This window comes from Corythoichthys intestinalis, chromosome 13, assembly GCF_030265065.1.
Source record: "Corythoichthys intestinalis isolate RoL2023-P3 chromosome 13, ASM3026506v1, whole genome shotgun sequence".
Taxonomy (NCBI): Eukaryota; Metazoa; Chordata; class Actinopteri; order Syngnathiformes; family Syngnathidae; genus Corythoichthys; species Corythoichthys intestinalis.
Window position 1 is genome coordinate 11,448,613 of NC_080407.1, and position 26,748 is coordinate 11,475,360.

Consider the following 26,748-nt stretch of genomic DNA (forward strand, 5'->3'; position numbering starts at 1 on the left):
AGGTCATGCCACAGCATCTCAATGGGGTTCAAGTCTCGACTTTCACTTGCCCATTTCAAAACGTGTATTTTGTTCTTCTGAAACCTTTCTGAAGTTTACTTATGTGTTTTGGATCATTGTCTTGTTGCAGCATACATCCTCTTTTTAGCTTCAACTGTCCAACAGATGGCCTCAGGTTTTCCTGCAAAACATCCTGATAAACTTTTGAATCATTCTTCCATTAATAATTAAGTTGTCCAGTCCCCGAGGCAGTAAATAAGCCCCAGATCATGATGCTCCCTCCACCACGCATCACGGTGGGGATGAGGTGTTGATGTTGGTGATGTTGGTGGTAGTCCATTTTTCCTCCACACGACTTTGTGTGTTACTCCCAAACAATTCAATTTTGGTTTCATCAGTCCACAAAATATTTTGACAAAACATTTGTGGAGTGTCCAAGTGCCTTTTTGCGAACATTAAACCAGCAAAAAGGTTTTTTAGACACAGCAGTGGCTTCCTCCATAGAGTGCTCCCATGAACACCGTTCTTAGCCATAGTTATACATATAGTTGATGCGTGCACGTGAGATATTGGACTGTGCCAGTGGTTTCTGTAAGTCTTTAGCAGTCAGTCTAGGGTTGTTTTTTTTTAATTTTTTTTTTTTTTAATTCTTTTATTCTGCTCTGATTTCTTCGCGTCATCTTTGGTGGACGGCCACTTCTTGGGAGAGAAGCAACAGTGCCAAAGTCTCTTCATTTGTAGACAACTTCTCTGTCGATTGATGAACATCCCAACTTTTAGAGATGGTTTTTCCCAGTTTTATACAAATCAACAATCCTTGATCGCAGGTTTTCAGACAGCTCTTATGACTGAGCCATGATGCACATCATAAAATGATTTTCATCAAGACAATTCTTATCAGGTGTGTGTTTTATAGTGGGCAGGGCAGCTTTAAACCACTTATCAGTGATTGAGCACACACCTGACTTAAATTGTTTGGTAAAAATTGGTTTCAATTGCTCTTTAAGTCTCCGTAGGCAGAGGGTTCACTTATTTTTCCCTCTTCTGTCATTGTTTGTATGCTATACTCATTAAAATATGAAGACCTATAAACGTTTGGGTGGTTTTAGGTAAAACAGACTGTTTTTACATCTGTGTGATTTTGACAAAGATCAGATCACATTTGATGGTGATTTTATGCAGAAATGTGAGAAATTCCAAAAGGTTCAGAAACCTTTTCATACTAGACTCCGGCGCCGTAAGGTCAAAATCACATTGTTTGGTAAGTCGTAACCCATGGACCTACCTGTATTTGTATTATGCAGAAATATGAGAAATTCCAAAAGGTTCAGATAATTTTTCATACCACTGTAAATTAGCATTTTTGCTATCTTTTACTTCTATCTTTGCATATTTTACTGTATATGTGTTCAATAGATGTTCATCAACGTGCACTATCAAATAAATAAAATAAGTGTTGGAGCTAAAAAAGTGTTTTTGGAGACTTGAACATAACGAGACGAAAATGTGCAGTAGTTTCCGTCACATGTTCACAATGTGTGACATTTTTTTTGTGTAGTTAGCCTGCATCATAGCAGTGTCTGGTTGTGTCACGCATGGCAAAACCAGCCTGCCCACCTCACCAGTGTATCGTCTCAGTGCAGGCTTGCACACACGGTAAAACTTGTTTTCTTGGCAAGAGAATATGCAATGATGCTTTATCCTTTAAAAGTCTGCGCTGAGTGATGACACATTAAGTGTAACCCTTAGCGTTAGCATAGCATTCGCATCAGGCTAATGCAAATGTAACTGTTAATAGAGTTTGTGGCATCCAGGTGGGTATAATTCATAGAAAATAATGTACTGTTTTCCTACTGAGTGTATATTATCACTAAGTTGGTGTTTTCCTTGTAGATGCTACAAAATGTGCTCGTCAGTCAATGTTTATTCTAATTAGTTGGAAACGTTTATTATTGGAGTAAAATATTTTACTCTTAAAGAACAAAACATTTTTAGTAAACGTCGACTAAATCTGGATGAAATTAGTCGAGTTTTTGTTGCCAAAAACTAGACAAACACACACTGTGAGATGACTAAAATATGACTAAGAGTCATAAGTGTTATCGTCCAACAGACACAAATTAAAAGGGCTGCCAAAAACAACACTGTCTGGACTGGAGGTGGTGTAATGCATCGATTCTAGATAGAAAAATTCACCTTTTTCCCGATGAGCTTCTTCCTGAGGAACTCGCGGGCTTCAAACATGTAGGGGATGTCATAGAGCGGACGGAATCGCTTGTCTTTGTCCTTGCTCTTCTCCTGAATGAAAGGGAGGGAAAAGGTCATGAACGAAGAAAATCTGGTGAATAATAGCAACGAATAATAAGATGAGCTGCATGTACTCGCGCCGCTGCATACAACAACAACTTGCCACAAAACAGTCGCCCACGCTCTGACATAGGCGCCACAAATAGAAGCCATTTGCATTTTAAAAGGAGGCCGAGGTTTGGTGTGTATGAAGACAAACACGTGCTTGGTGACAGGTGCGTTTTTTGTTAAAGGCGTTTTGCAAGGAGGAAAAATACAGCCATACTAATCAAAGAAATGACAATAGCACAGTTGGAGAATAAAGACAGGAGCTAATGAGAACACTATGAACGCCTGGTGGACAAATTCCTGATTTTTTTTTTCCAGGAACTCCGCCATTGTTTAGTCTCACAAAGAGACTGAAGCAGCATCCAAATGAACACACAAGTCTTGATTATTATGATTATTAATTTCCGTCACTTTCATTCATGAGGGAACAATCTGTGCAACATTATGCAGATTCAAACTTATGATTCAAAGAAGCACCCTTAATGTGGCTCGGAAAAAAACAGAATAATGACCTCTGCCAAGGAAATGCAGTTCTCTTTGGCTTCAGATTATTTGTTTATATTATAAATGGTGTTATGCTTGTATTGCGCCTTTCAAGGCCCTTAAAGCGCTTTACACTACATTGCCATCTACTTACTAATGACGCAGCACCAGGAGCAACATTTTTAAATGTGATCTTATCTTCTATTACATTCTGGGGTCATAAGCAATGTTCCCTCTAATTTTTCATGTGTCTGAGCAGACACACTAGCTCCCCGAGCACACTGTGGACCATGGTGAGCAACATCAGATGTGTACACTGTGGCCACACACCAGTATCACGCCGGTACAAAACATCGGATCATAGCAAGTTACACGGCTTATTGAAAGAATGAAATTACAGCAGCAATTTTCATTATTTTACTTTAAATTAGTGCTGTCAAATTTATCGCATTAATGGGTGGTAATTAATTTTTCAAATTAATCACATTAAAATATTTGACACATTTTACGCATGCGCGGAATGACCCGCTCATGCGTTGCCTCAAACAGATTACAATGATGCCGTTTTTTAACACAATCCTCCGTTAACTTGTTAACTTCCTAGACGTAGTTGGGGTACTCTATGGAAAGGCCTTTAATACGGAGTAGAATAAAAGTGGTTTGGGACCAATAGGACCATCTGATATCAAATTACATGCGAAAATAGGCTGATTGGCTGTTGTTGTCATGTGCATTATGGGAAGTAATTTGGAACATCCACTTCCTTTAGTCGTAGCAACACAAAAATACCACCATCGGATGCAGAGGTATATACTTTTGTGTGAAATCAGTAGTCAGATTGGACCTACGACCCACCAAATTCAAATTATTCCGTTAAAAAAAAAAAAAAAAAAAAACACTGATTGGTTGACTACCGACCCAAATTATTAAAATTGCTAATAAAATAGTTTAGGATTATTTTAGATGCATATATGTTATATTTTTTTATAGAGTATTCGACAAGGAATACGATAGACCCATTAATAGACTTTTTTGGAAAAATAACCATTTCTTTAAGTCGTCTCATGAATACAAATCAATACAACTTCACTCACAGTGACAATTTTCTGGAATATATTATGCGAGCGTGTGTACCATGTGTAAATTGCGTGACGTAATTTGTGCTGGTTGGAATCTACAAGAGAATCGTTCAATTAACTGCCAAATGATCCAAAGGAATTGAAGCGCATGAAACCAATTATCTGTAGGAATCGATTCTCGATTCCCATCCCTAGTGCTGAGTATGTGCAAGCAGTGCGCGGTTGTGCACGCGCGCAGCTTAGAGGGAACATTGGTCATAAGGTCAAAAAGGTCAGTAAAAAAAATTCACAACAACTTGTTTCATACTAAAATGTAGGGTCCACTCTACCAAATATGGCGATGCTTTGAATTTGGCTGCTCAGGCTGAAGTCTGCTCTCCCTGAGTGCTGCTCAAGTTGGGCATGTTTTACTTCCGTTACTTGCAAACAATCCAAAAATTCTAAATGGTCATTTAAAAAAAAAAAAGAAAAAAAGTTATAATTAAATCACAGACTAATCTGATCCATATTTACAAATGTATCAATGTAAAGAAACTAGAAATGGATATTTTGTTTACGCCTACTAAGGTTTTAAAATCGGATGTATTTTGCAGTTTGGTCGGTCGATAAGGAGTGCAATGCCTCACAGGAAGCTCTACAGTGTGCTCGCGCCAAACAATCCGTTTTTCATGGAAATACACTTTTTGGGCATCACATTTAATTACAGCCTTAGAAATGATTGTGTGCTTCATGAGGTGACATGACCGGGAGCACTCCAAATAAGTGACTAACTTCAACGGGGAAGTAAAAAGGATGGAAGGATGCAAAAAAAAAAAAAACGGAAAAGAATCATTTCTGAACTAATAAGCTGTTTCGCAGTGGAAAGGCGGCTGTGTCACCGAGGGCTGTAAATGTCAGCACTCTAAGCCAATTAGGCGCAGGGAGGAAGAAAAGGGAGGGGGTGCGGGGGATGACAAAAGGTAGCACTTCTCCATCTTTTAGAAGGTTAATGGCGAGCGACGAGAGACGGTGGGAGGAGGCGGCGACGGTAGCACAAGACATGAAAATGAGACGAAGGAGGAGAACGCATGGAAAAAGATGTCTCTATTCAAGTAGCTTGCTTATTATTAGTGTAATAATTAGAGTGATGTCAAGGTCAGGAAGCCATTAAAATTAATTACACCGGGCTAGTCGAGCAGGTTATTTCCAAAATGCAAAGTATGACATTTAACTTGAATATATAATGTATGTTCATTACTTTTTAAGTGCTCTATAAAAAAGCTGAGTGATTAATAAAATCTTTTATTTGATTGAATACAATTTAATTAAATCTTGTTTTTTTTTTTTTACAGAACACCACCACCAAAATGCCAAAGTATCTCAACTCTAAGTGCCATTGAGAATGAGGGACCTCCAATCATGTGGCTTTTTATATGTTGGTTGGATTTAAATTATTTTCCGCACTATAAGGCGCACTTAAAAGCCTTGAATTGCTTAAAAGTCGACACTATAATCCGGTGAGCCTTATATATGGATCAATATTGGTTAATCATGGCATTACATTCTCTTTAGCACAGCAACGTCTACTGGATGTATAACGCAACCCCACCCACTGCTACTACTACTACTGTGCATGATAATGCGGTGCACCCTATATATGAAAACAGTTTTAAAATAGGTGTGAAGGTGCGCCTTATACTCCAATGTGCTTTAGCGTGTGGAAGATACGGTAGAATTTGTTTTTGATTGGACGTCTACCGCTGTCAATGACAACCAATAAGCTAATAGGCTAAAGGTCCTTTCAAACAAGCGGCAGCCTAGTGTGAACGGTTCAGCGGCAACCCATTAATTGTATGTGGGAGGGGGACTTCTAAGCGTTTTTGGACAGAGCAGAAAGTCTTGAGTGAATTTTTACTGAGGGGCGGGGCCCAAAATAGTTGCCGTGCTGACGTCAACAACGCATTGGTGGCAGAGGGGCAGGTGTACTTATATCTATGCTATCAGGCCATTTCTGCGGACGGATACACACAAATCATGGCTGACGAAACCTTGATTTATGCGCTTTTTTAAAGTGTCGCGAGCTCCAGGACACTAAAAATGACTGCTACCTCTCCTTGCTAAGCTAATTGATGCCTGGTTATGAGTTTGTGTGGAAACAAACAACAAAAAAATACAACTATTCACTTCACACGTCTGTTATAATGCCCCAGAATCCTTGAAATAGGAAAGGTCGCGGTTTTTTGTGCAACAATGAAAAATAAACGCATTGGTGCTTCGGATTATAGTAAATATGCTTGCTGCTTTTCACTTTCTGACAGTGTCTACGTGGCTCCTCCCATTTTGCGCTTGCCGTGGACCACTCTTCACACTGATCTGACGCATTTTTTTTTTTCCCACTGAATGGTTTTATCTGACAATTTCACAGACAAGCGGGGCAAATCCCTCTTCTATGCCTACCTGTTAAAAAATTGTTATGCTGTCCCATAGACTTCATTAACTATTGACATGACACTTCGTCATTCTTTGCGTCACACCTTATCAGAGGGGGCCGAGCTTCATTTAGTATAGTCAGGCGAAGACGGCACACGCTCATGTCTAAGCTGGATTCAAGCTTGGATTTTTGAAGAACTACGAAAGCTGTACCGCATACAAACAGGAAGGATTGTCTCAGGAGTAATTTGTTTGAGGATTCGAGGTAAATATATTTTTCGCACCATGTATGCATTTTGAAACGTTGTGAAAGAAAAAACAATGGGAGAATGGGAACCGCTACGGCTATGGCATCATTCTCCGACATTCGTAAAACATGCGTAACTGCCCGTTTTTTCTCTTTTAACAAAGATTCGAGACAGATTTCCGTCCATATCTACAAAGAATTCATGTATGAAGCATTTATTCGCAGGAATTTTCTTCTTTGTTTACACATGGAGGTGGCTAAATTTCATAACCGACTAGCCTCATAGTTGCCAATATTCACGCTAGATAAATGCTACCTGCTCTTTTTTATTTTTGCTTTTAACCAAGATTCGAGACAGTTTTACATCTGTATCTAAAAATAATTTATTCACAAGAATTTTCACCAGAAAAGCTCTGTTTAAGTCAGGCAGCCGCTAGCCTCATTCACTAACAGAGTAGCATTATACTTCAACATATAAACGTAAAATAAACGCTAACTGTACGGTTTCTTTGCTTTTAACAAAGAATCGAGACTGTTTTATGTCCATATCTAAGAGGAATTTGGGGATTTAAGCATTTATTCATGAGAATTTTCACTGGAAAAGGTCTGTTTTTGTCAGGCAGCCGCTAGCCTCATTGGCTGAAAGAATAGCATTGTACTTCGACATACATATGTAAAATAAACGCTAACTACACGGTTTCTTTGCTTTTAACCAAGAATCGAGACTGTTTTACGCCCATATTCTATGAAGAATTCGGGAATTTAAGCATTTCTTCAAAAGAGTTTTTGCCAGAAAAGCTCTGTTTACGTCAGGCGGCCGCTAGCCTCATTCAACATAGCAGCATTGTACTTCGACATACACTGTATACATAAAATAAACGCTAACTGCACGGTTTCTTTGCTTTTAACTAAGAATCGAGACTGTTTTATGTCCATATCTATGAAGAATTCGGGGATTTAAGCACTTATTCATAGAATTTTTGCCAGAAATGCTCTGTTTACATCAGGCGGCCGCTAGCCTCATTCGCTAACAGTATATCGTGTATAATGTGGGGCTGTCAAAATTATCGCATTACAGCGGTAATTAATTTTTTTAATTGATCACGTTAAAATATTTGACGCATTTAACACACATGCCCCGCTCAAACAGATTAAAATGACAGTGTAATGTCCACTTGTCACTTATGTTTTTCGGTGTTTTGTCGCCCTCTGCTGGCCCTTTGGTGCAACTGATTTTATGGGTTTCATCACCACATGAGCATTGTGTAATTATTGACATCAACAATGGCGAGCTACTAGTTTATTTTTTGATTGAAAATTTTACAAATTTTATTAAAACGAAAACATTAAGAGGGGTTTTAATATAAAAAAATCTAACTTGTATTTACACTTATCTTTTAAGAACTACAAGTCTTTCTATCCATGGATTGCTTTCACATAATGTTAATGTTAATGCCATCTTGTTGATTTATTGTTATAATAAACAAATACAGTACTTATATACCGTATGTTGAATGTACATATCCGTCTTTTGTCTTATCTTTCCATTTCAACAATAATTTACAGAAAAATACGGCATATTTTATAGATGGTTTGAATTGCGATTAATTACGATTAAATAATTTTTAAGCTGTAATTGACTCGATCGATTTAATCATTTGACAGCCCTGGTATAATGATAACAAAGGGCTATTCTATTCTATAGTAAGTTGTGATTGTATATAGAATTTATTAATAATCTATTTACATATTATTTATAACTGATTCTGCATGTTTTCCTCAACTGTTAAGTTTCTGATGTTAAATTGAGTGATTTATTAGCTGTTGAAAACTTGCAGTAAATTAAAAAAAAATTTAAGTTGCTATTTTGGTCAAAAACTTAAATATGTTAAATATTGCTGTTGATCCTGAAAATATAGGTGATTATCTCTGCATTTGGTGATTTTTGTGCATCTAGTGTAAAATCAGATTTTTATAGCCATTTTACGTTGTGTTATACTTGTATAAAAAAATAATTAATTGGGATTTTATAAGGGAACGACTTTGAATTTTTGCATGCCGCTGCTCATGGAGACTCATATATGGCTAAGGTAGGTGCCGGTTTTGGTTTTAGGTCGGTAGCAGCTTTGGTTTTGAAAATATTTGAATTTGAAGTTTTTGAAAATAGCCCCCATACGAATCGGCCCCGTTTCCCGTGTCATGTCAATAGGTTATGAAGTCTATGGTTGTTCATAAAAGTCATGACCAGTTCAGTTGCACAGCAAATATTAATTGACATTCGATTATGTTACATTTGCTCTTGAGAAGACTCAACATGTTGAAATACCCCAAAAGCTGCAATCCTTGCTGCCTCCGACATTGAGCAGAGACAGGATATAAAAGTGACAACAGTGGCGTGGAGATATGACCATGATGAGAGTAAGTCTGAGCACGTCACTCGTAAATTGCGCTAATACCGCTCGGGGAAGGAGCAGGAAGGCCGGCAGGGGAGCGCGAGAGGGGCAGGGAGCTCGTGTGTCTCAAAGCGTGACCCAGTAACAGCAGTTTGTGCTGGCTGTCCTGCGGGGGAAGCTCTTGTTCTATTTGGGGTAAATTCCCTTCGTCCCAAATTAGCCGCCACTGCTCAGGAATGGCCTATGACTCCTGCGGAGAGGCATAACGTTGGCTGGATGTTACAGCTGTGAATGTGCGCAAGCTTTCGGAACGTCAAAGGCATGACTCAGGGAGGTTTCATGAAATTAATAGCAGTGCATTTGGCAAATAGTGAACAATTCTGCAATGTGTTTCATAAGGAAGTATTTTTAACTTCCAGTAAAGCAAATAATTACACATATTACATGATTGTAGTGCTGCAACGATTAATCGATTAACGCGAGTATTCGATTAGGAAAAAAAAAAAGATTCAAATTGAATTTTGCTGCTTCGAGTATTCGTTTAAGTGGCGTTTTAATGGTTTATTTTGAAAGTGTTTGCATTTAGTTTTATTGATTTGGGTGGATGCACTGCCTTCTAGTCTGCCTCATTTCACATGGCTGAATCCAGGTGCTCCCTGTTAAGACGAACATGAGCTACGTTTTTGTTTGAGCTGATGTTTTTTTTAATGCATTTGTTATTTAGTTTATAGGTTTTTTTTGCCTATTTTTGTGGGTATATGAGTCTGAACCATTTGTTAAGAGCATTGTAAAAAAAAAAAAAAAAAGTTAGCATTTTATAGCATTGAAACCAGGGGTCCTCAAACTACGGCCCGCCCCACATTTGGTCCAGCCTCCTGAACACCCCCCCCCCCCCCCCCCAAATGTGTTATTTATTTCCTGTTTTTTTCTGTGAATAACCCAGAGAGGGTTATTTGGTCATTATCTATTTAATTAATAGTATTATTATTTATTAGGGCTGTCAAACGATTAACATTTTTAATCGAGTTAATCACAGCTTAAAATTAATGAATCGGAATTAATCGCAATTCAAACCATCTGTAAAATATGCCATATTTTTCTGTAAATTATTGTTGGAATGGAAAGATAAGACTGATATATACATTCAACATACGGTACATAAGTACTGTATTTGTTTATTATAACAATAAACCAAGATGGCATTAATATTATTAACATTCTGTGAAAGCGATCCATGGATAGAGAGACTTGTAGTTCTTAAAAGATAAATGTAAATACAAGTTAGACTTTTTATATTAAAACCCCTCTTAATTTTTTCTTTTTAATAAAGTTTGTAAAATTTTCAATCAAAAAATAAACTAGTAGCTCGCCATTGTTGATGTCAATAATAATTATGGTTCTGAAACCCATAAAATCAGTCGTACCCAAGTGCCAGCAGAGGGCGGCAAAACACCAAAAAACACAAGTAACAAGTGGAAATGACACTTTGCTGTCATTTTAATCTGTTTGAGCGGGGCATGTACGTTAAATGAGTCAAATATTTTAACCTGATTAATTCAAAAAAATAATTAACGCCCGTTAACGCGATAATTTTGACAGCCCTATTATTTATTATTATATTTAAGGCTGTCAAACGATTAAAATTTTTAACAGAGTTAATTACAGCTTAAAAATTAATTAATCGTAATTAATCGCAATTCAAACCATCTATAAAATATGCCATATTTTTCTTTAAATTACTGTTGGAATGGAAAGATAAGACAAGATGGATATATACATTCAACATACAGTACATAAGTACTGTATTTGTTTATTATAACAAATCAACAAGATGGCATTAACATTATTAACATTCTGTTAAAGCGATCCATGGGTAGAAAGACTTGTAGTTCTTAAAAGATAAATGTTAGTACAAGTTATAGAAATTTTATATTAAAACCCCTCTTAATGTTTTCGTTTTAATAAAATTTGTAAAATTTTTAATCAAAAAATAAACTAGCAGCGCACCATTGTTGATGTCAATAATTACACAATGCCCATGGGTGCTTAAGCCCATAAAATCAGTGGCACCCAAGCGCCAGCAGAGGGCGACAAAACTCCAAAAAACACAAGTTACAAGTTGGCATTGCACTGTGCTGTCATTTTCATCTGTTTGAGCGGGGCATGTGCGTTAATTGCGTCAAATATTTTAACATGATTAATTTAAAAAATTAATTACCGCCCGTTAACGCGATCATTTTGACAGCCCTAATTATATTATATTATTATTATTGTATTTACTTTTGTTCCGTGAAGAATCCAGAATGGGTTATTTGATTGTGGTTTTCTGAAAAACAATTTTTACATTTAGGCACTCCTGCAATCATCAAACCTTTTCTGTTACAAACAGACCCCGGCCCCTCATCAGAAAAGGGAAAGATTATGTGGCCCTCACAGGAAAAAGTTTGGGGACCACTGATTTAAACTAGCGGACTTTTGTTATGTAAGTTAGCCAATTGTTCTTTTGTTGTACATAGAACCTTGTTTATTTATTTATTTTTTAATACCGTTTTAGGCTCAGCTTAGCCAATTTAATTTTTCATCTTCCTTATCCGATTACTCAATTATTCAAACTAATGGTTCATCGATTAATCCACTACTAAAATAATCGATAGCTGCAGCCCTACATGATTCCATCTAACAATGCAAAAACAGACAAAACACAGAAAGATTGACTAATGAGTTTTAGTGATGCACGATAATATATTTTTCAACCGATATCGATAACCGATAATTTCCTGCCCCTTCCACCCGATTACCGATAATGTCACGCCGATAATTCTATTCAAATATGTATGTAAAATTTTAAAGTATACAAAGATCAAATGTTACTGTGCAAAACTAATTTAGTGCTATTTTTTCCACATCAAATGTGAACAAGTAGTAAATTCCAACATCTAAACAATGGCAATGACATTGTGAATTGGTAAGCTTTTGGCAACAATTACTTCGATAGTAAACACCCAAGTTGCACAAAAATGCCTTTAAAAGTAAGCCATTCCTAACATATATCACATTACTAAACTGCAAAAACACCTGCTTAAAACTAGCAGAATTGGACAAAACTGTTGATTGCGCACATATGGAGGCTAAATCAAGTATAATAATTATCGGATTGCATTATCGGTTGAATTTCCTTTTATCTGGATTATCTGTGTGACGTCATAATTGCCATTATCGGCCGATAATTATCGGCGACCGATATTATCGTGCATCTCTAATTGGTTTCATAATGTATATAATTAGAGTGGATATCTCAAGGGCCTCTTAAAAGAAACAAGAGTACATGAGGACAGCCTGGATGACAACATCAAAACACAAGTGATGTGTCTAGCCCAGAAATGTGCATCGCATTGTCGGCTCATGCTAACAGGCAGCGGCAAGGGAGGGGAGATGACAAGGGAAAAAAACTTGTGCACCAGTGACTCAGGACTTGGGCAGCCCTTCGTCTCCCCGCCCCCCTTTCCCGTGTCATCTCCCTCCCAAATTAAGGGGTCAAGACATGTCACGTCAGGCTGAGGGTGCGCTGTGGGCACACACATGTCGTGGCAGGACGCTCGGATTCCGAGGAAGGCAAGGGAGGGTAGTGTGGCGAGAGGAAACGAAGTACTTTTGGGGCAAAAATAGAACTAAACAACACTGGTGAAATTGGTTTCGTGGCAACTTGGTTTCTTATCCAGAAGCTGACACTACATTCGTTACCTCTCGCGGGGAGATTCTGACTGGTGTGTTTAGGGAGAATACTGAAGCTTTGGAAAGTGGGTTGAGTGTCAGCTCTGTACGATGATGCACTACATCCTTAACCCTACTTAAAAAGCTCATGGGTACAAAAAGCTGCATGCAAGCGAGTGGGCAGGAGCAAACAATGAGTCACTTCTGTGGCACTGATGTCCCTCTTCACTTTTTTTTTTTTTTAACTCTGCTGCTACAAGCAAAAATACAACAAAATAAAAAGAGGAAAAAGACAAAAGAGTGAAGAAGGAGGGAGGCAGGGAAATCTCCCAATTGCGCTATTGCAGTAACGGTCCAAGGAAACATGACTGGTGTGGCTAAGTTAGTCTCATAAGAATTACAATAATCATCACAGGAGGAGAAGGTGGTGGTTGCGGGGAGTGAGGGGGTGCTTTAAAAGGCGAGGTCGGAGGGGCTGTCACACTTCATCAGTGCACGGCTAACATAGCGTTTGGCCTCGCTAACCCCGTTAAAAGTACACACATCACACAACCTTGCTTGAGGAATGCTCAGAAGTTCACAAAAAGATCTGACAAAAAAAAAATATTACAGTTGAAAACAGTTTGTTTGTTTTTTTTAAATCACAAGGACAAGAGCGGAACAGGAAAATCACACAAAACTAAAACTCTCTAGATCGCCAGGTGATTTGGAGCTTTTTGACTGATATTTCAAGCAAGGGCATAGGTTTGCATAGGGATGGTAGGGACATAACATGCTCAAACTGTCCCCACCAAATTTTAAGCATACTTATATGCATATATAATGGGTTCAAAAATCTGGTCTGGAAGGGCATTTCATTCCATTCCACCACAGCTGTGTGTGTTTTCCAAAAACATTCAAATATGTGTAAGTGGTCAGTGGATTCGATTCAATTCAATTTTAAAAATTTTAGGATTAATAACAATGCCATCTGAATGATTAGTTTCTATATCGTCTTATCCAGGCATTGAATAAATTTTCTCATGGATGCAGTGGTATGAAAAAGTATTTGAAACTTTTGGAATTTCTCACATTTCTGCATAAAATCCCCATCAAATGTGATAGGATCTTTGTCAAAATCACATTAATGAAAATACAGTGTTCGCTTTAACTAAAACCACCCAAACATTTCTAGGTTTTCATATTTTAATGAGGATAGTATGCAAACAATGACAGAAGGGGGAAAAATAAGTGAACCATCACATTTTTTTTGTGGCCCCCCATTTGGCAGCAATAACTTCAACCAGACGCTTCCTGTAGCTGAAGTCTGACACATCGATCAGGACTAATCTTGGCCCATTTTTTTTCTACAAAACTGCTATAGTTCAGTCAGATTCCTGGGATGTCTTGCATGAATCGCTGTCTTTAGGTCATGCCACGGCATCTCAACGGGGTTCAAGTCTGAACTTTGACTTGGCCACTACAGAACGTGTATTTTGTTCTTCTGAAACCATTCTGCAGTTTACTTCTGTTTTGGATCATTGTCTTGTTGGAGCATCCATCCTCTTTTTAGCTTCAACTGTCTGAAAGACTGCCTCGGGTTTTCCTGCAAAACATCCTGATAAACTTTTGAATTCATTCTTCCATTAATGACTGCAAGTTGTCCAGGCCCTGAGGTAGCAAAACAGCCCCAAATCATGATGCTCCCTTCACCATGCTTCACGGTGGGGATGAGGTGTTGATGTAGGTATGCTGTTCCATTTTTCTTCCCCACATTACGTCTTTTTACTCCCAAACAATTCGACTTTGGTTTCATCAGTCTACAAAATATTTTGCCAAAACATCTGTGGCGTGTCCATGTTCCTTTTTGCGAACATTAAACGAGCAATATTTTTTTAAGACAGCAGTGGGTTAGTGGCCTTTTTGCGAACATTAAATGAGCAACTTTTACATAGTTTTACATATACCGTAATTTCTGGACTATTGGGCGCACCTGATTACAAGCCTCACCCAGTACATTTTTAAAGGAAAAACCATTTTGTACATACATAAGCCTCTCCTGCCTATAAGCCGCGTGTGCCCACTTAGTAACAAGAGACATTGACAAAGAAATATACAGTTTTCAAAATTTTAATAAAACACCTTAACTTTTCGTTCCAAACAGCGCCGGCAAACACGGCAGTTATATAGCAGCGGCACGGAAGTTACATAGCATCAGCATGGCGGTGCAGCACTAATTGTGCTGGTTAATAAAAACATAAAAGTCTTTGTTAGCAAGCTTCATCTTCCTCCTGTGCATTCAAACCATGGAAGTCTTCACCCTCAGTGTCGGATATGAAGATGCTCAGATGCACTTCGCCACGCACCTACTCAGTATGGTATCTCCATAACTCAGTCTCTCCTTCGCTGTCGCCTTCAATGTCTCCCATAATGAGGCAAATTCACTTCTTGCCCGTCCCTGTCCTCGTCACGCAGCAGAATGGCTCCTTCGAAACCCGTTGGTGATGGCGGACTCTTTCACAGCGCTTCACGCTGCCAGGCTCCCCTGCCAAACCTGTGCAAAAGCTGCTCTTTGCATTTGGCGAGTCTTGGCAAACGATCTCTCGCCGCTCGTCATCAAAGCTTCCCATACAACTCGGACGGCCAATTTAATTTCTTCGAGCATTTTCCATGATGCAGGTATGCCAATTCTACTCGTGCACAAAGGCGGATGCACAACGCACAAAGTTAAACTACCGGTAATAGTGCAAACTAGCGTCTTCCTCCACACATATATTCCGCGTGTCTCACTCCCACATTCCATGCTCGAGCGTCCCTGGCGGCCGTCAGAAAAATACACAAATTGGCCGCATCATTGCACACGCCGCAGGACCCAAAATGAGGGAAAAAAGTAGCGGCTTGTAGTCCGGAAATTACGGTAGTTGATATGTGCACGGAGATATTTGACTGTGCCAGTGATTTCTGTAAGTCATTAGCAGACACTCTAGGGTTCTTTTTTTTACCTCTCCGAGTATTCTGCGCTGAACTCTTGGCGTCATCTTTGGTGGAAAGCCACTCCTTGGGAGAGAAGCAACAGTGCCAAACTCTCTCCATTTGTGGACAACTTCTCTGACTGTCGATTGATGAACATCCAGGCTTTTAGAGATTGTTTTGTATCCTTCCCCAGATTTATACAAATCAACAATCCTTGATTGCAGGTCTTCAGACAGCTCTTTTGATCAAGCCATGATGCACGTCAGACAATGCTTCTCATCAAGACTATTCTTACCAGGTGTGTGTTTTATAGTGGGCAGGGCAGCTTTAAACCTCTCATTAGTGATTGGACACACACCTGACTTAAATTGTTTGGTAAAAAGTGGTTTCAATTGCTCTTTAAGGGGCAGTTTACATGGTGACAGGAAGACGCAATGACTGAGTAGCGGAATGGCCTCGCGTTTATATGGTCTCGGCGAAGACGGAAGGCAAATACACAAATCTCAGAATCCTGCCTCCAAAGTGGAACTATTCGATTCGGGGGGTCGCAGCGCATTCATATGAATGGAAACCCCCTCCGCTTCGATGACGTAAGCACTCGCACATGTCAGATTGGGCGTGCACGGCGGTGCTATTAAACATTAAAAACAACAAATGGCGGATTGTCGGTTTCTAATTTACTGTTTTTAAAATATTTTTGATTTAAATATGTTGACTGTTTCCATTTTTGTGCCTTTTGGAGCAAAACAAAAATGCCATTGCTAAGCGAGGGCGGGTATGTTGTCTTCGGGGCTGAAGAGCTTGTTGGGGTCAAAGCGCATCATTGGCTGTCGCCTTGTAAATCTGCACTGCCCCCTACGGCCTTGCATGAATACTACATTGTTTTCATGCGGAATTGCAACATTGTTCGAATGGACACAGAACCATATACCGTAATTTCCCGAATATGAGGCGCACCCGTGTATAATGTGCACCCCAAATTTACTTGTAAAATCTAGGGAAAATTTACCCGTTTATAACGCGCACCCTAATTTTAGCACCAATAAATAGAAGAATACAAGAAAACAGAGCTCATTTACAGATACATATATGTCATTTTACTGACTGGTGAAACACAGCACAAGCATAGAATATTGGTAGTTCAAAACATTACCATATACTGACAATATTTACGGTAATGATATGATTTGATAACTTCTCCAACTTACCAGAATCTTGGAAAAAACAAAACAGATGTGACTTTTCTTTTAAAGGCTGCTGTATAACTTGCTCGTTTCATCATGATGAATACCGTATTTTTCGGACTATAAGCGGTTTTTTTCATATTTTGGCTGGGGGTGCGACTTATACTCAGGAGCGACTTATGTGTGTAATTATTAACACATTATGATATAATTTCACATATTATTTTGGTGTTTTGCAGTGACACTGATGGTTTTGTAAAGGTGTTAGCATGTTCTTATGCTATAGTTATCTGAATAACTCTTTACAGCTATGGCCACGTTCGCGTTCTGCCTTTGGCAGTGTATTATTGACTTTTTTATCTTGAAATGGATGCATTTAGTTTGTGGCGCTTTCACGCCCACGTGAGGGCGCTCTCGCACTTGTTTACGTGACACGCCAGAAGAAGACGGACAGCTACGTAGCTCTGAGTGAGTGAGTGAGTGTGGGCGAGTTAGCTAGAGAGAATAGACGGATGCGAACCTACTTTCATTGTTTATGCTTTTAAATCATCTCTACAGAGGCAACGCCTGCGTGTATCATCTTTTCTGTTGTTGCTGTGTGTTTTCCACCCGCGATCGGACACTTAGAGCCAGTTGTGTGGTTGTTTGAACGATGTGCTAATGATAGCGAATGCATGCTAACCTGTTACTTATTACTAATAGTACCTAATTATCATTTATTTACGTTGATGCGAACCTGTTTTCTATCGAGGACCAAATTGATTCAGCAAATTATACGGACGTCCAGCATTGTCTTTTGGGAGTTCGCTGTATAGCCACGACCGAGCCTTAACGTAGAACGTAGTATATTCACATTTCGTTGTTCATACACTGTACACTGTACATTTATTTAGCATGTTGTTCTCTATTGTATTTTTATATTAAATCGCCTTTCAAGATGACATGTCTGTTCTATGTGTTGGATTTTATCAACTAAATTTCCCCCAATAATTCGACTTATACTCCGGTGCGACTTGTATATGTTTTTTTTCTCTTCGTTGGGCATTTTATGGCTGGATCGACTTATACTCAGGAGCGACTTGTAGTCCGAAAAATACGGTAAATGTTTCTTTCATGGATTGATACGGTAAAATGAAAGTGAGAACGTAAGTCGGAAGTCCGAGAGAGCTCATCGCTGTCGACACGACAGTAACAATGGGAACTATTGTTATTTGGGTTTGAGTTTCCCGAGGGACAGATATAGTTGACAGACACAGGAAGTCTGTTTTGTCACGTTTGTTATGGTCCAAGTTGCGGAGCTGCAATAAACGTTGACTCAAATGAGCTGAAGAAACTAAATTCTGTGCTTTAGGAAGAGTGAAAAAAAGCTGAATTTAACACAGACGAAATCATTCGGCCGATCAGAGTGAAGTATTACCGAAACAAAATGGTGACGTCGGCATACGTTTCTTCAACACAATGTGGCCGTGTCAATTTTAAAAAATCGGTTTATATATACAGTGCCTTGCAAAAGTATGCGGCCCCCTTGAACCTTGCAACCTTTCGCCACATTTCAGGCTTCAAACATAAAGATATAAAATTTTAATTTTTTTGTCAAGAATCAACAACAAGTGGGACACAATCGTGAAGTGGAACAAAATGTATTACATAATTTAAACTTTTTTAACAAATAAAAAACTGAAAAGTGGGGCGTGCAATATTATTCGGCCCCCTTGCGTTAATACTCTGTAGCGCCACCTTTTGCTCCAATTACAGCTGCAAGTCGCTTGGGGTATGTTTCTATCAGTTTTGCACATCGAGAGACTGACATTCTTGCCCATTCTTCCTTGCAAAACAGCTCGAGCTCAGTGAGGTTGGCTGGAGAGTGTTTGTGAACAGCAGTCTTCAGCTCTTTCCACAGATTCTCCATTGGATTCAGGTCTGGACTTTGACTTGGCCATTCTAACACCTGGATACGTTTATTTTTGAACCATTCCATTGTAGATTTGGCTTTATGTTTTGGATCATTGTCCTGTTGGAAGATAAATCTCCGTCCCAGTCTCAGGTCTTGTGCAGATACCAACAGGTTTTCTTCCAGAATGTTCCTGTATTTGGCTGCATCCATCTTCCCGTCAATTTTAACCATCTTCCCTGTCCCTGCTGAAGAAAAGCAGGCCCAAACCATGATGCTGCCACCACCATGTTTGACAGTGGGGATGGTGTGTTCAGGGTGATGAGCTGTGTTGCTTTTACGCCAAACATATCGTTTTGCATTGTGGCCAATAAGTTCAATTTTGGTTTCATCTGACCAGAGCACCTTCTTCCACATGTTTGGTGTGTCTCCCAGGTGGCTTGTGGCAAACTTTAAACGAGACTTTTTATGGATATCTTTGAGAAATGGCTTTCTTCTTGCCACTCTCCCATAAAGGCCAGATTTGTGCAGTGTACGACTGATTGTTGTCCTATGGACAGACTCTCCCACCTCAGCTGTAGATCTCTGCAGTTCATCCAGAGTGATCATGGGCCTCTTGGCTGCATCTCTAATCAGTTTTCTCCATGTTTGAGAAGAAAGTTTGGAAGGACGGCCGGGTCTTGGTAGATTTGCAGTGGTCTGATGCTCCTTCCATTTCAATATGATGGCTAGCACAGTGCTCCTTGAGATGTTTAAAGCTCGGGAAATCTTTTTGTATCCAAATCCGGCTTTAAACTTCTCCACAACAGTATCTCGGACCTGCCTGGTGTGTTCTTTGGTTTTCATAATGCTCTCTGCACTTTAAACAGAACCCTGAGACTATCACTGAGCAGGTGCATTAATACAGAGACTTGATTACACACAGGTGGATTCTATTTATCATCATCGGTCATTTAGGACAACATTGGATCACTCAGAGATCCTCACTGAACTTCTGGAGTGAGTTTGCTGCACTGAAAGTAAAGGGGCCGAATAATATTGCACGCCCCACTTTTCAGTTTTTTATTTGTTAAAAAAGTTTAAATTATCCAATGTTGTTCCACTTCACGATTGTGTCCCACTTGTTGTTGATTCTTGACAAAAAAATTAAATTTCATATCTTTATGTTTGAAGCCTGAAATGTGGCGAAAGGTTGCAAGATTCAAGGGGGCCGAATACTTTTGCAAGGCACTGTATATATTTATATATTTCTGTCTCCATCCATGTACCCGTTTATAATGCGCACCATGATTTTACAAGTTGATTTTGGGGGAAAAAGTGCGCGTTATATTCGGGAAATTACGGTAAATGCACATTTTTAATTTTTTGTATTCTCAGAGTCACCATGTACACGGCCCCTCAGTCGCCTTAAGCAAAGGGTTCACTTACACCCCCCCCCCCGTCATTGTTTGAATGCCATCATCATTAATATGAAAACCTATTAATGTTTGGGTGGTTTTAGTTAAAGCAGACACTGTTTTTACATCTGTGTGATTTTGAGAAAGATCAAATCACATTTGATGTGGATTTTATGCAGAAATATGAAAAATTCCAAAAGGTTCAGATACTTTTTCATACCACTGTCGATGAAATTCCTGCTGCAATTCACCAGAATTGCAGTCGTGACTCAAACAGTGTGTCTCAAGTTTCAGTTTTGTCTTCTAGCGCCAGCTCACTGGCAACGGCCAACGCGGTGTCAAAACGTGTCGAGTGGTGGCAACCGGCTGAAAAACGCACCTGCTGCGACCTCTCGCTCAACTACACCCCGCGGGCAATCGTCCGTCAGCGCGGAGGCTAACGGGCCAAAAATGTGTTGACTTGTGCGAGTGGACTGCGCTTTGAGCTGGTGTCTTGGTCACATTTGGGAACAGAATCACAGATATATTTGGGACATATTTCAAAATCAGTCAAAGGCATGTTCTTGTCAATTTGTTCTCGACATCTGAAGGCTATTGAGGCATCACATCTCCGCACTGCTGCCATGGCGACGACAAGCCTAGCCAACTGGATGGCGAGCGGGTGGTCCTCGCTTATAAAGCTCAGACTGCAGGATGCCAGTGAAAAAAAGATATATACACAGTATATATGTATTTTTTTTAAAGCATCGCCACCCTTATAAAGCAAAATCAAACATTTGCACCTGAACTTTTTTTTTTTTTTTTTTTTAATTTTGACAAAGAAGAGAGGACACCAACTTGACAATTAAACCTCTAAACAGGAAGTTAATAATCTGTCATTTTGTCCCATGAGATTATATTTCACTCCTTCCAGAATTGTATGAGTTTTTAGTGTCACGTTTGGAGGTTCCACTGTGCAATGCATCATCAAAACAAAGGTCTTGTTAGTTGTGTATTATGAGATGCAATGTGGTGACTCACAGAAAAGGGCTCTCATTTGCAAACAAGGACTCGACAAACAACAAATAAGCCCACGCTATCGTTATTATTGGCAGGAGACATTTCAATATTCTTTGCTGGCCTTTTTATTGACGCATTTAATGTTTCTTTTTTTTCTCTCCCCTTTGAGCCAGAGGAGCTTGGATACGACAGAGAAGGTTGCCATGCGAGGTAACCAAGCAGTGTGTGTAAAGTGCGTGTGTGTAGTTTTAATCTTGCGCTTCGCCTCGCTCTCTGCAATGCTGCAAACACTGGGCGTGTGCCAGCAGCGTCCTGGGGGGTGCCACCGAGTGGTCACGGAGCATTCCCACGGTCATTTTGACAAGGTTGTTGAGATGCACATAACACCCACAAATAAGCTTATTTTTCTCTTGCTTGTTTCTTTGACATACAAGAAATGCTCATGTTTGTTTGCTAGCATACAGCTTGTGTGTGTTTTCCCGTACCTCGCCCTCGATCCTGGGAGGCCGAATGCTGGACAAGTGGATGGTTTTGTACTCTCCTGAGTTGCCCTTGACCACCATAGCGTCAGCATTAAGTACCTGCATTACCTGTAAAAAGCACATAATGTAAACGTTAAAATAAAGCCAAGACAGTGATATGAAAGGGATTTTAAGGGGGGGTATCACCAAGGTGCCAAAGTTTAAAAGACGTGACATTATGCATTTTGGATGACCATAACCGTCAATAGTAGGGGAATGATTTAACACATTTCAAATGGCTTAGAGAATAGTAAATACAAGTAGACAGGATGGCTCATACACTAAGATTAATTGAAAATGTTTTTTTTTTGTTTGTTTTTTTTTTTTGCATGCATTGTTTTTGTTTTCCAGTCGTCACTGAACAATTCTTGGGACTAAGAGTGTGACAAAATATCGAAATGGTGATATATCGTGATACTTTGCATCCCAAAAAGGTTATCGATAAGCTCATGCGAAGAATCAAGATATCGTTTTAAAAGGGTGTTAATTTGAAAATAATAAATAAATAAATAAGGAACAAACAAGTTGGTCCCCAAATCTTAACACAATGGTTGCCATTGACGGCGCTCAACACCCAATCTATTAAGACCAGGAAGGGCGAATGAACGTTCATTCATTTAAAAAAGGAGCATTCGAAGTCTCGTGTTCCGATTTTCGGGGCATTTACAGGTCACTTTTTGTTCATTTTGGGGCATTTACAGGTCACTTCTTGTTGAGTTTGAGTCGCTGCCTATTCATTCCCGGGTCACTTCCTGCTCTGTAACCCAAAATCAAGAGGAATTGAGCCATGAAATGTCCCAAAATCAAAAGGAAGTGACCCAAAAATTGCCTCAAAATCAACGGGAAATGACTGAAAATCAACAGGTAATGATCTGAAATGGCCCAAAATGACCCCGTTGCCTGGCATTGGCTGTCACTGAAGGCCATAGAAGGGGGAGGAGCCCATTTGAAATGGGCGGGGTTCATTCACGGCCACCCTCCCAGCTCAAATGGATTGGACGTCTACTAGTGAAGGATGAAGATAGCTTGTTTTTCTGTATTAGATTTGTAGAATGTTTTCCTGAACAATAAATCGATAATTGTTGTATTGCCATACTTTGAGATCATCGTTATTGTGAGCTTCGTATCGCAAATCGTATCGTGAGGTACCAAGAGGTTCCCACCCCTACTTGGTACTATATTGTTAATAATAATTTTCACAAGTTAAATAAAAATTTAAAATTTATACGTTTAATTGCAGTGAGCGCACACCCAACCAAGGAAGTAGAGTCCGTGCAGCAAGCAACGGTGTAGCATATTCAGCTCGACCTCGTCGAAGTTGCTGAAATAAAGCTCTAAATAAGCTTCATAAGTCACATCGACTTATCCGTTTGTTCACTCGCACGCTACAGAGTTCTACGTTGTGTTTGTAGTTTAAAAGTAAAACTACAGTAAACATCAGTCAAACAAGAACTCTTGTGTCTCCACTTGTGAACAACCCAGCATACTCAGTGTACCTTTTTCACGATCTATTAGCACTGATGGTAAGTTCAGAATCTTATTTTTTTGTTTTGTTTTATTAATATGACGTATAAAGCATGTTTTTAGATTGTTATTTTGAGATTTAGGTGGTATTTAAGGGTACTTAAAGGGTTACTTCCTACTATCGCGAAAATTCGGGTTACGTCGCCAGCGTAGGAACGGGAACTCGTAACCCGGGGACTACCTGTAGCTTAATAAGTTTTTCCTTTTTTTAAAGAACACCTAGACTTAGCTTCAGAAGCTAACTCCATAGCATTACACACTACTCAACACTTAATTAAAATACAAATCAACTCCATTGTTACACTTGGCAAGCAGGCGGGTCGGCTACATTGGTCAAAAATATCATTATCTTACTACCAGCACGCTGCATTAACATAACGTGCCGTGCGGGGACTCGGGCGCCTGGCGACCAAGTAACTTGAGTCAGACACGTCTGCCGGGGAAAATTATGCAAATCTCCAGAGATGAAAAGTCATCATTTAAAGTCATGAATATCAATGAAGTGGGGTGTAAAAATTGTGGGGTTTATTTAAATAAATAAAACATTACCACAGGCCTCCCCCAAGCATGGTAAGATTGGGGCTAGCCCACTAAAGACATGGAGGCGGCACCCAAAAATAGAGTCGTACCTCAACTTAAAAACCTCTCTACATACAGAATTTTCTGGTTAAGACAGGTCTCAATGAGAAAATATTGCCTCTAATTACTATAGAAATTTCCGAATACGAAAAGGAAAAATACAGTATGGCTAATATTCGCAGCTGCTAGAGGTGAATGAACGCAACATACATTGGTATGAATAAGTATCTGAACCTTTTGGAATTTCTCACATTTCTGCACAAAATCACTATCAAATTTGATCTGATCCCCACCCCCCACTCCTTTGGCAGCAATAACTTCAACCAGACATTTTTTGTGGCTGCACATCAGTCTGGCACATCGATCAGGACACGTATTGGCCCATTCTTCTCGACAAAACTGTTGTCTTTAGGTCATGCCACAGAATGAATGGGGTTCAAGTCTGTACTTTGACTTGGCCACTCCAGTATGTGTACTTCTTGTTGCAGCATCTTTCCTCTTTTTAGCTTCAACTGTCTGAAAGATAACCTCAGGTTTTCCTGCAAAACATCCTGGTAAACTTTTGAATTCAGTCTTCCATTAATGATTGCAAGTTGACCAGGCCCTGAAGTAGCAAAACAGCCCCAAATCATGATGCTCCTTCCATCATGCTTAACGGTGGGTATGAGTTCACATAACGCTGTGTGTTACTCCCAAACAATTTAAATTTGGTTTCATCAGTCCACAAAATATTTTGCCAAAACTTCTGTCAAGTGTCCAAGTGCTTTTTTGTGAACATTAAACGAGCAACAATGTTTTTTTTTTTTTTTTTTTTTTTTTTTTTTTTTAAGACAGCAGTGGCTTTGTCCATGGATTCCTCCCATGAACACCATTCTTGGCCATAATTCTACATATATGGTCGATGTGTGCACAGAGATATTGGACTGCGCCAGTGATTTCTGTAAGTCTGAAACTGAACCTCTAAGGTTCCTTTTCTACCTCTCCGAGTATTCTGCGCTGAACTCTTGGCGTCATCTTTGATGGACGGCCACTCCTTGGAAGAGAAGCAACAGTGCCAAACTCTCTCCATTTGTAGACAACTTCTCTGTTGTATCCTTTCCCACCTTTATACAAATCAACAATCCTTGATTGCAGGTCTTCAGACAGATCTTTTGACCGAGCCATGACACAAATCAGACAATGCTTCTAATCAAGACATTTCTTACCAGGTGTGTGTTTTATAGTGGGCAGGGAAGCTTTAAACCACTCATCAGTGATTGGGCGCACACCCGACTTAAATTGTTTGGTAAAAATTGGTTGCAATTGCTCTTTAAGTCTCCTTGAAGCAAAGGTTCACTCCCCCCCCCCCCCCCCCCTTCTGTCGTTGTTTGCATGCCAACCTTAGTTAAAATATGAAAACATATAAATGTTTGGGTGGTTTTAGTTAAAGCAGACACTGTATTTTCATCTGTGTGATTTTGACAAAGATCAGATCACATTTGTTGGTGATTTTAAGCAGAAATGTGACAAATTCCAAAAAGTTCAGATACTTTTCCATACCACTGTATGTATAGCTGCTCCACCATTGGCTATTGCCTAGCATCCAATTGGCTAAGAGGGACATCTACTGTACGTGTGTATCCCGGTGTCCTTTTTATTTGCCCCTCGTGTTCCAACAGCTTTATTCTTGGTGTTTACATTACGCACAACTCTGATTTTATGTTCATTGTGCAATAATCTAATTGTAACATGTATTTGTTCCATGTTTTTATGCATTATAAAAGATGTATGCTTGAAATAGATATGTGCATTTACATAGAACCCCCCCCCACACACACACAAGTATTTTTTTTGTGTGTGTGTTCAATGCATTTTTTCAGATTAAGGATTGGAAAAAGATATATACAAGACATATTTTCTCACCCCCCCCACCAAAGTAAAATAAAAGTGTGTGTGTGTGTATATATATATATATATATATATATCACACACACACAGTGGGGAGAACAAGTATTTGATACACTCACAATAGGAAAACCCATTGGCAGTGTATCAAATACTTGTTCTCCCCACTGTATATATATATATATATATATATATATATATATATATTATAATGATTGGCTGGCAACTGGTTGCTGGGATAGGTTCCGGCACCTCCGTGACCCTGGTGAGGAAAAGCGGCATGGACAATGAATGAGTAATATATATATATATATATACACATATATACATATATATACATATATATATACATATATATATACATATATATATATATATATATATATATATATGTGAATGATTAGGGCTGTCAAATGATTAAAAAATTTTAATCGAGTTCATCACAGCTTAAAAATTAATCGCAATTCAAACCATCTCTAAAATCTGCCATATTTTTCTGTTTTTTGCTATGGGAAGTTGGGCAACCATGACTGTCTGTGGTGGCAGCAAATGGTAGACAGTATGTTCTGCGTTGTGTTCAATTAGGTGTGTTAAGAAAATATTGTCTCTTGCTCCGCCCAAATGCATGATGGGAAGTTGGGCAACCATGACTGTTAGTAGTGGCTGCTAATGGTATACAATATGTTCTGTGTTGTGTTCAATTAAGCGTGTTAAGAAAAAGATCATCTCTTGCTCCGCCCAAATGCATGATGGGAAGTTGGGCAACCATGACTGTTAGTAGTGGCTGCTAAGCCAATGAAAGGCGCGGTCTAATGAACACCTTTGTCCATTCGGTTTCTCTGCCTTTTTGCTCTCAATGTGCTAAATTGGCGTCATTGTAAACTGTTTGAGGCAATGTTAATTGCATCAAATATTTTAATGTGATTATTTTTTTAAAAATTACCGCCCGTTAACACGATAAATTTGCAATGCGCACACAGAGCCCGTCTGTGCCAAGGCAGCACTTCATTGAGTGAGTCTACTCAAATCCTCCATCTTCCACACAATAAGTTGCCACAGCAACTGTTTAACACAGGCATGCAAACTGGTTAGGGGTGAAAAAGGTGACAAAGTAACATGGACACACGGCATGCGCGGAAA

At 39.3% G+C, this 26,748-nt stretch overlaps 1 protein-coding gene across 1 annotated transcript in view; it reads right to left on the bottom strand.

Moving 5' to 3' along the window:
- The window catches only part of snd1 (staphylococcal nuclease and tudor domain containing 1), a 317,379-nt gene that overhangs the window by 265,248 nt on the left and 25,383 nt on the right, over positions 1-26,748 (bottom strand). Inside the window, exons 10-11 of the mRNA XM_057854783.1 lie at positions 21,586-21,690; positions 2,197-2,298 (exon numbers count right to left, since the gene is read on the bottom strand). Coding sequence (XP_057710766.1) covers positions 2,197-2,298; positions 21,586-21,690 — 207 coding nt within the window. The remainder of the gene's footprint in view (positions 1-2,196; positions 2,299-21,585; positions 21,691-26,748) is intronic.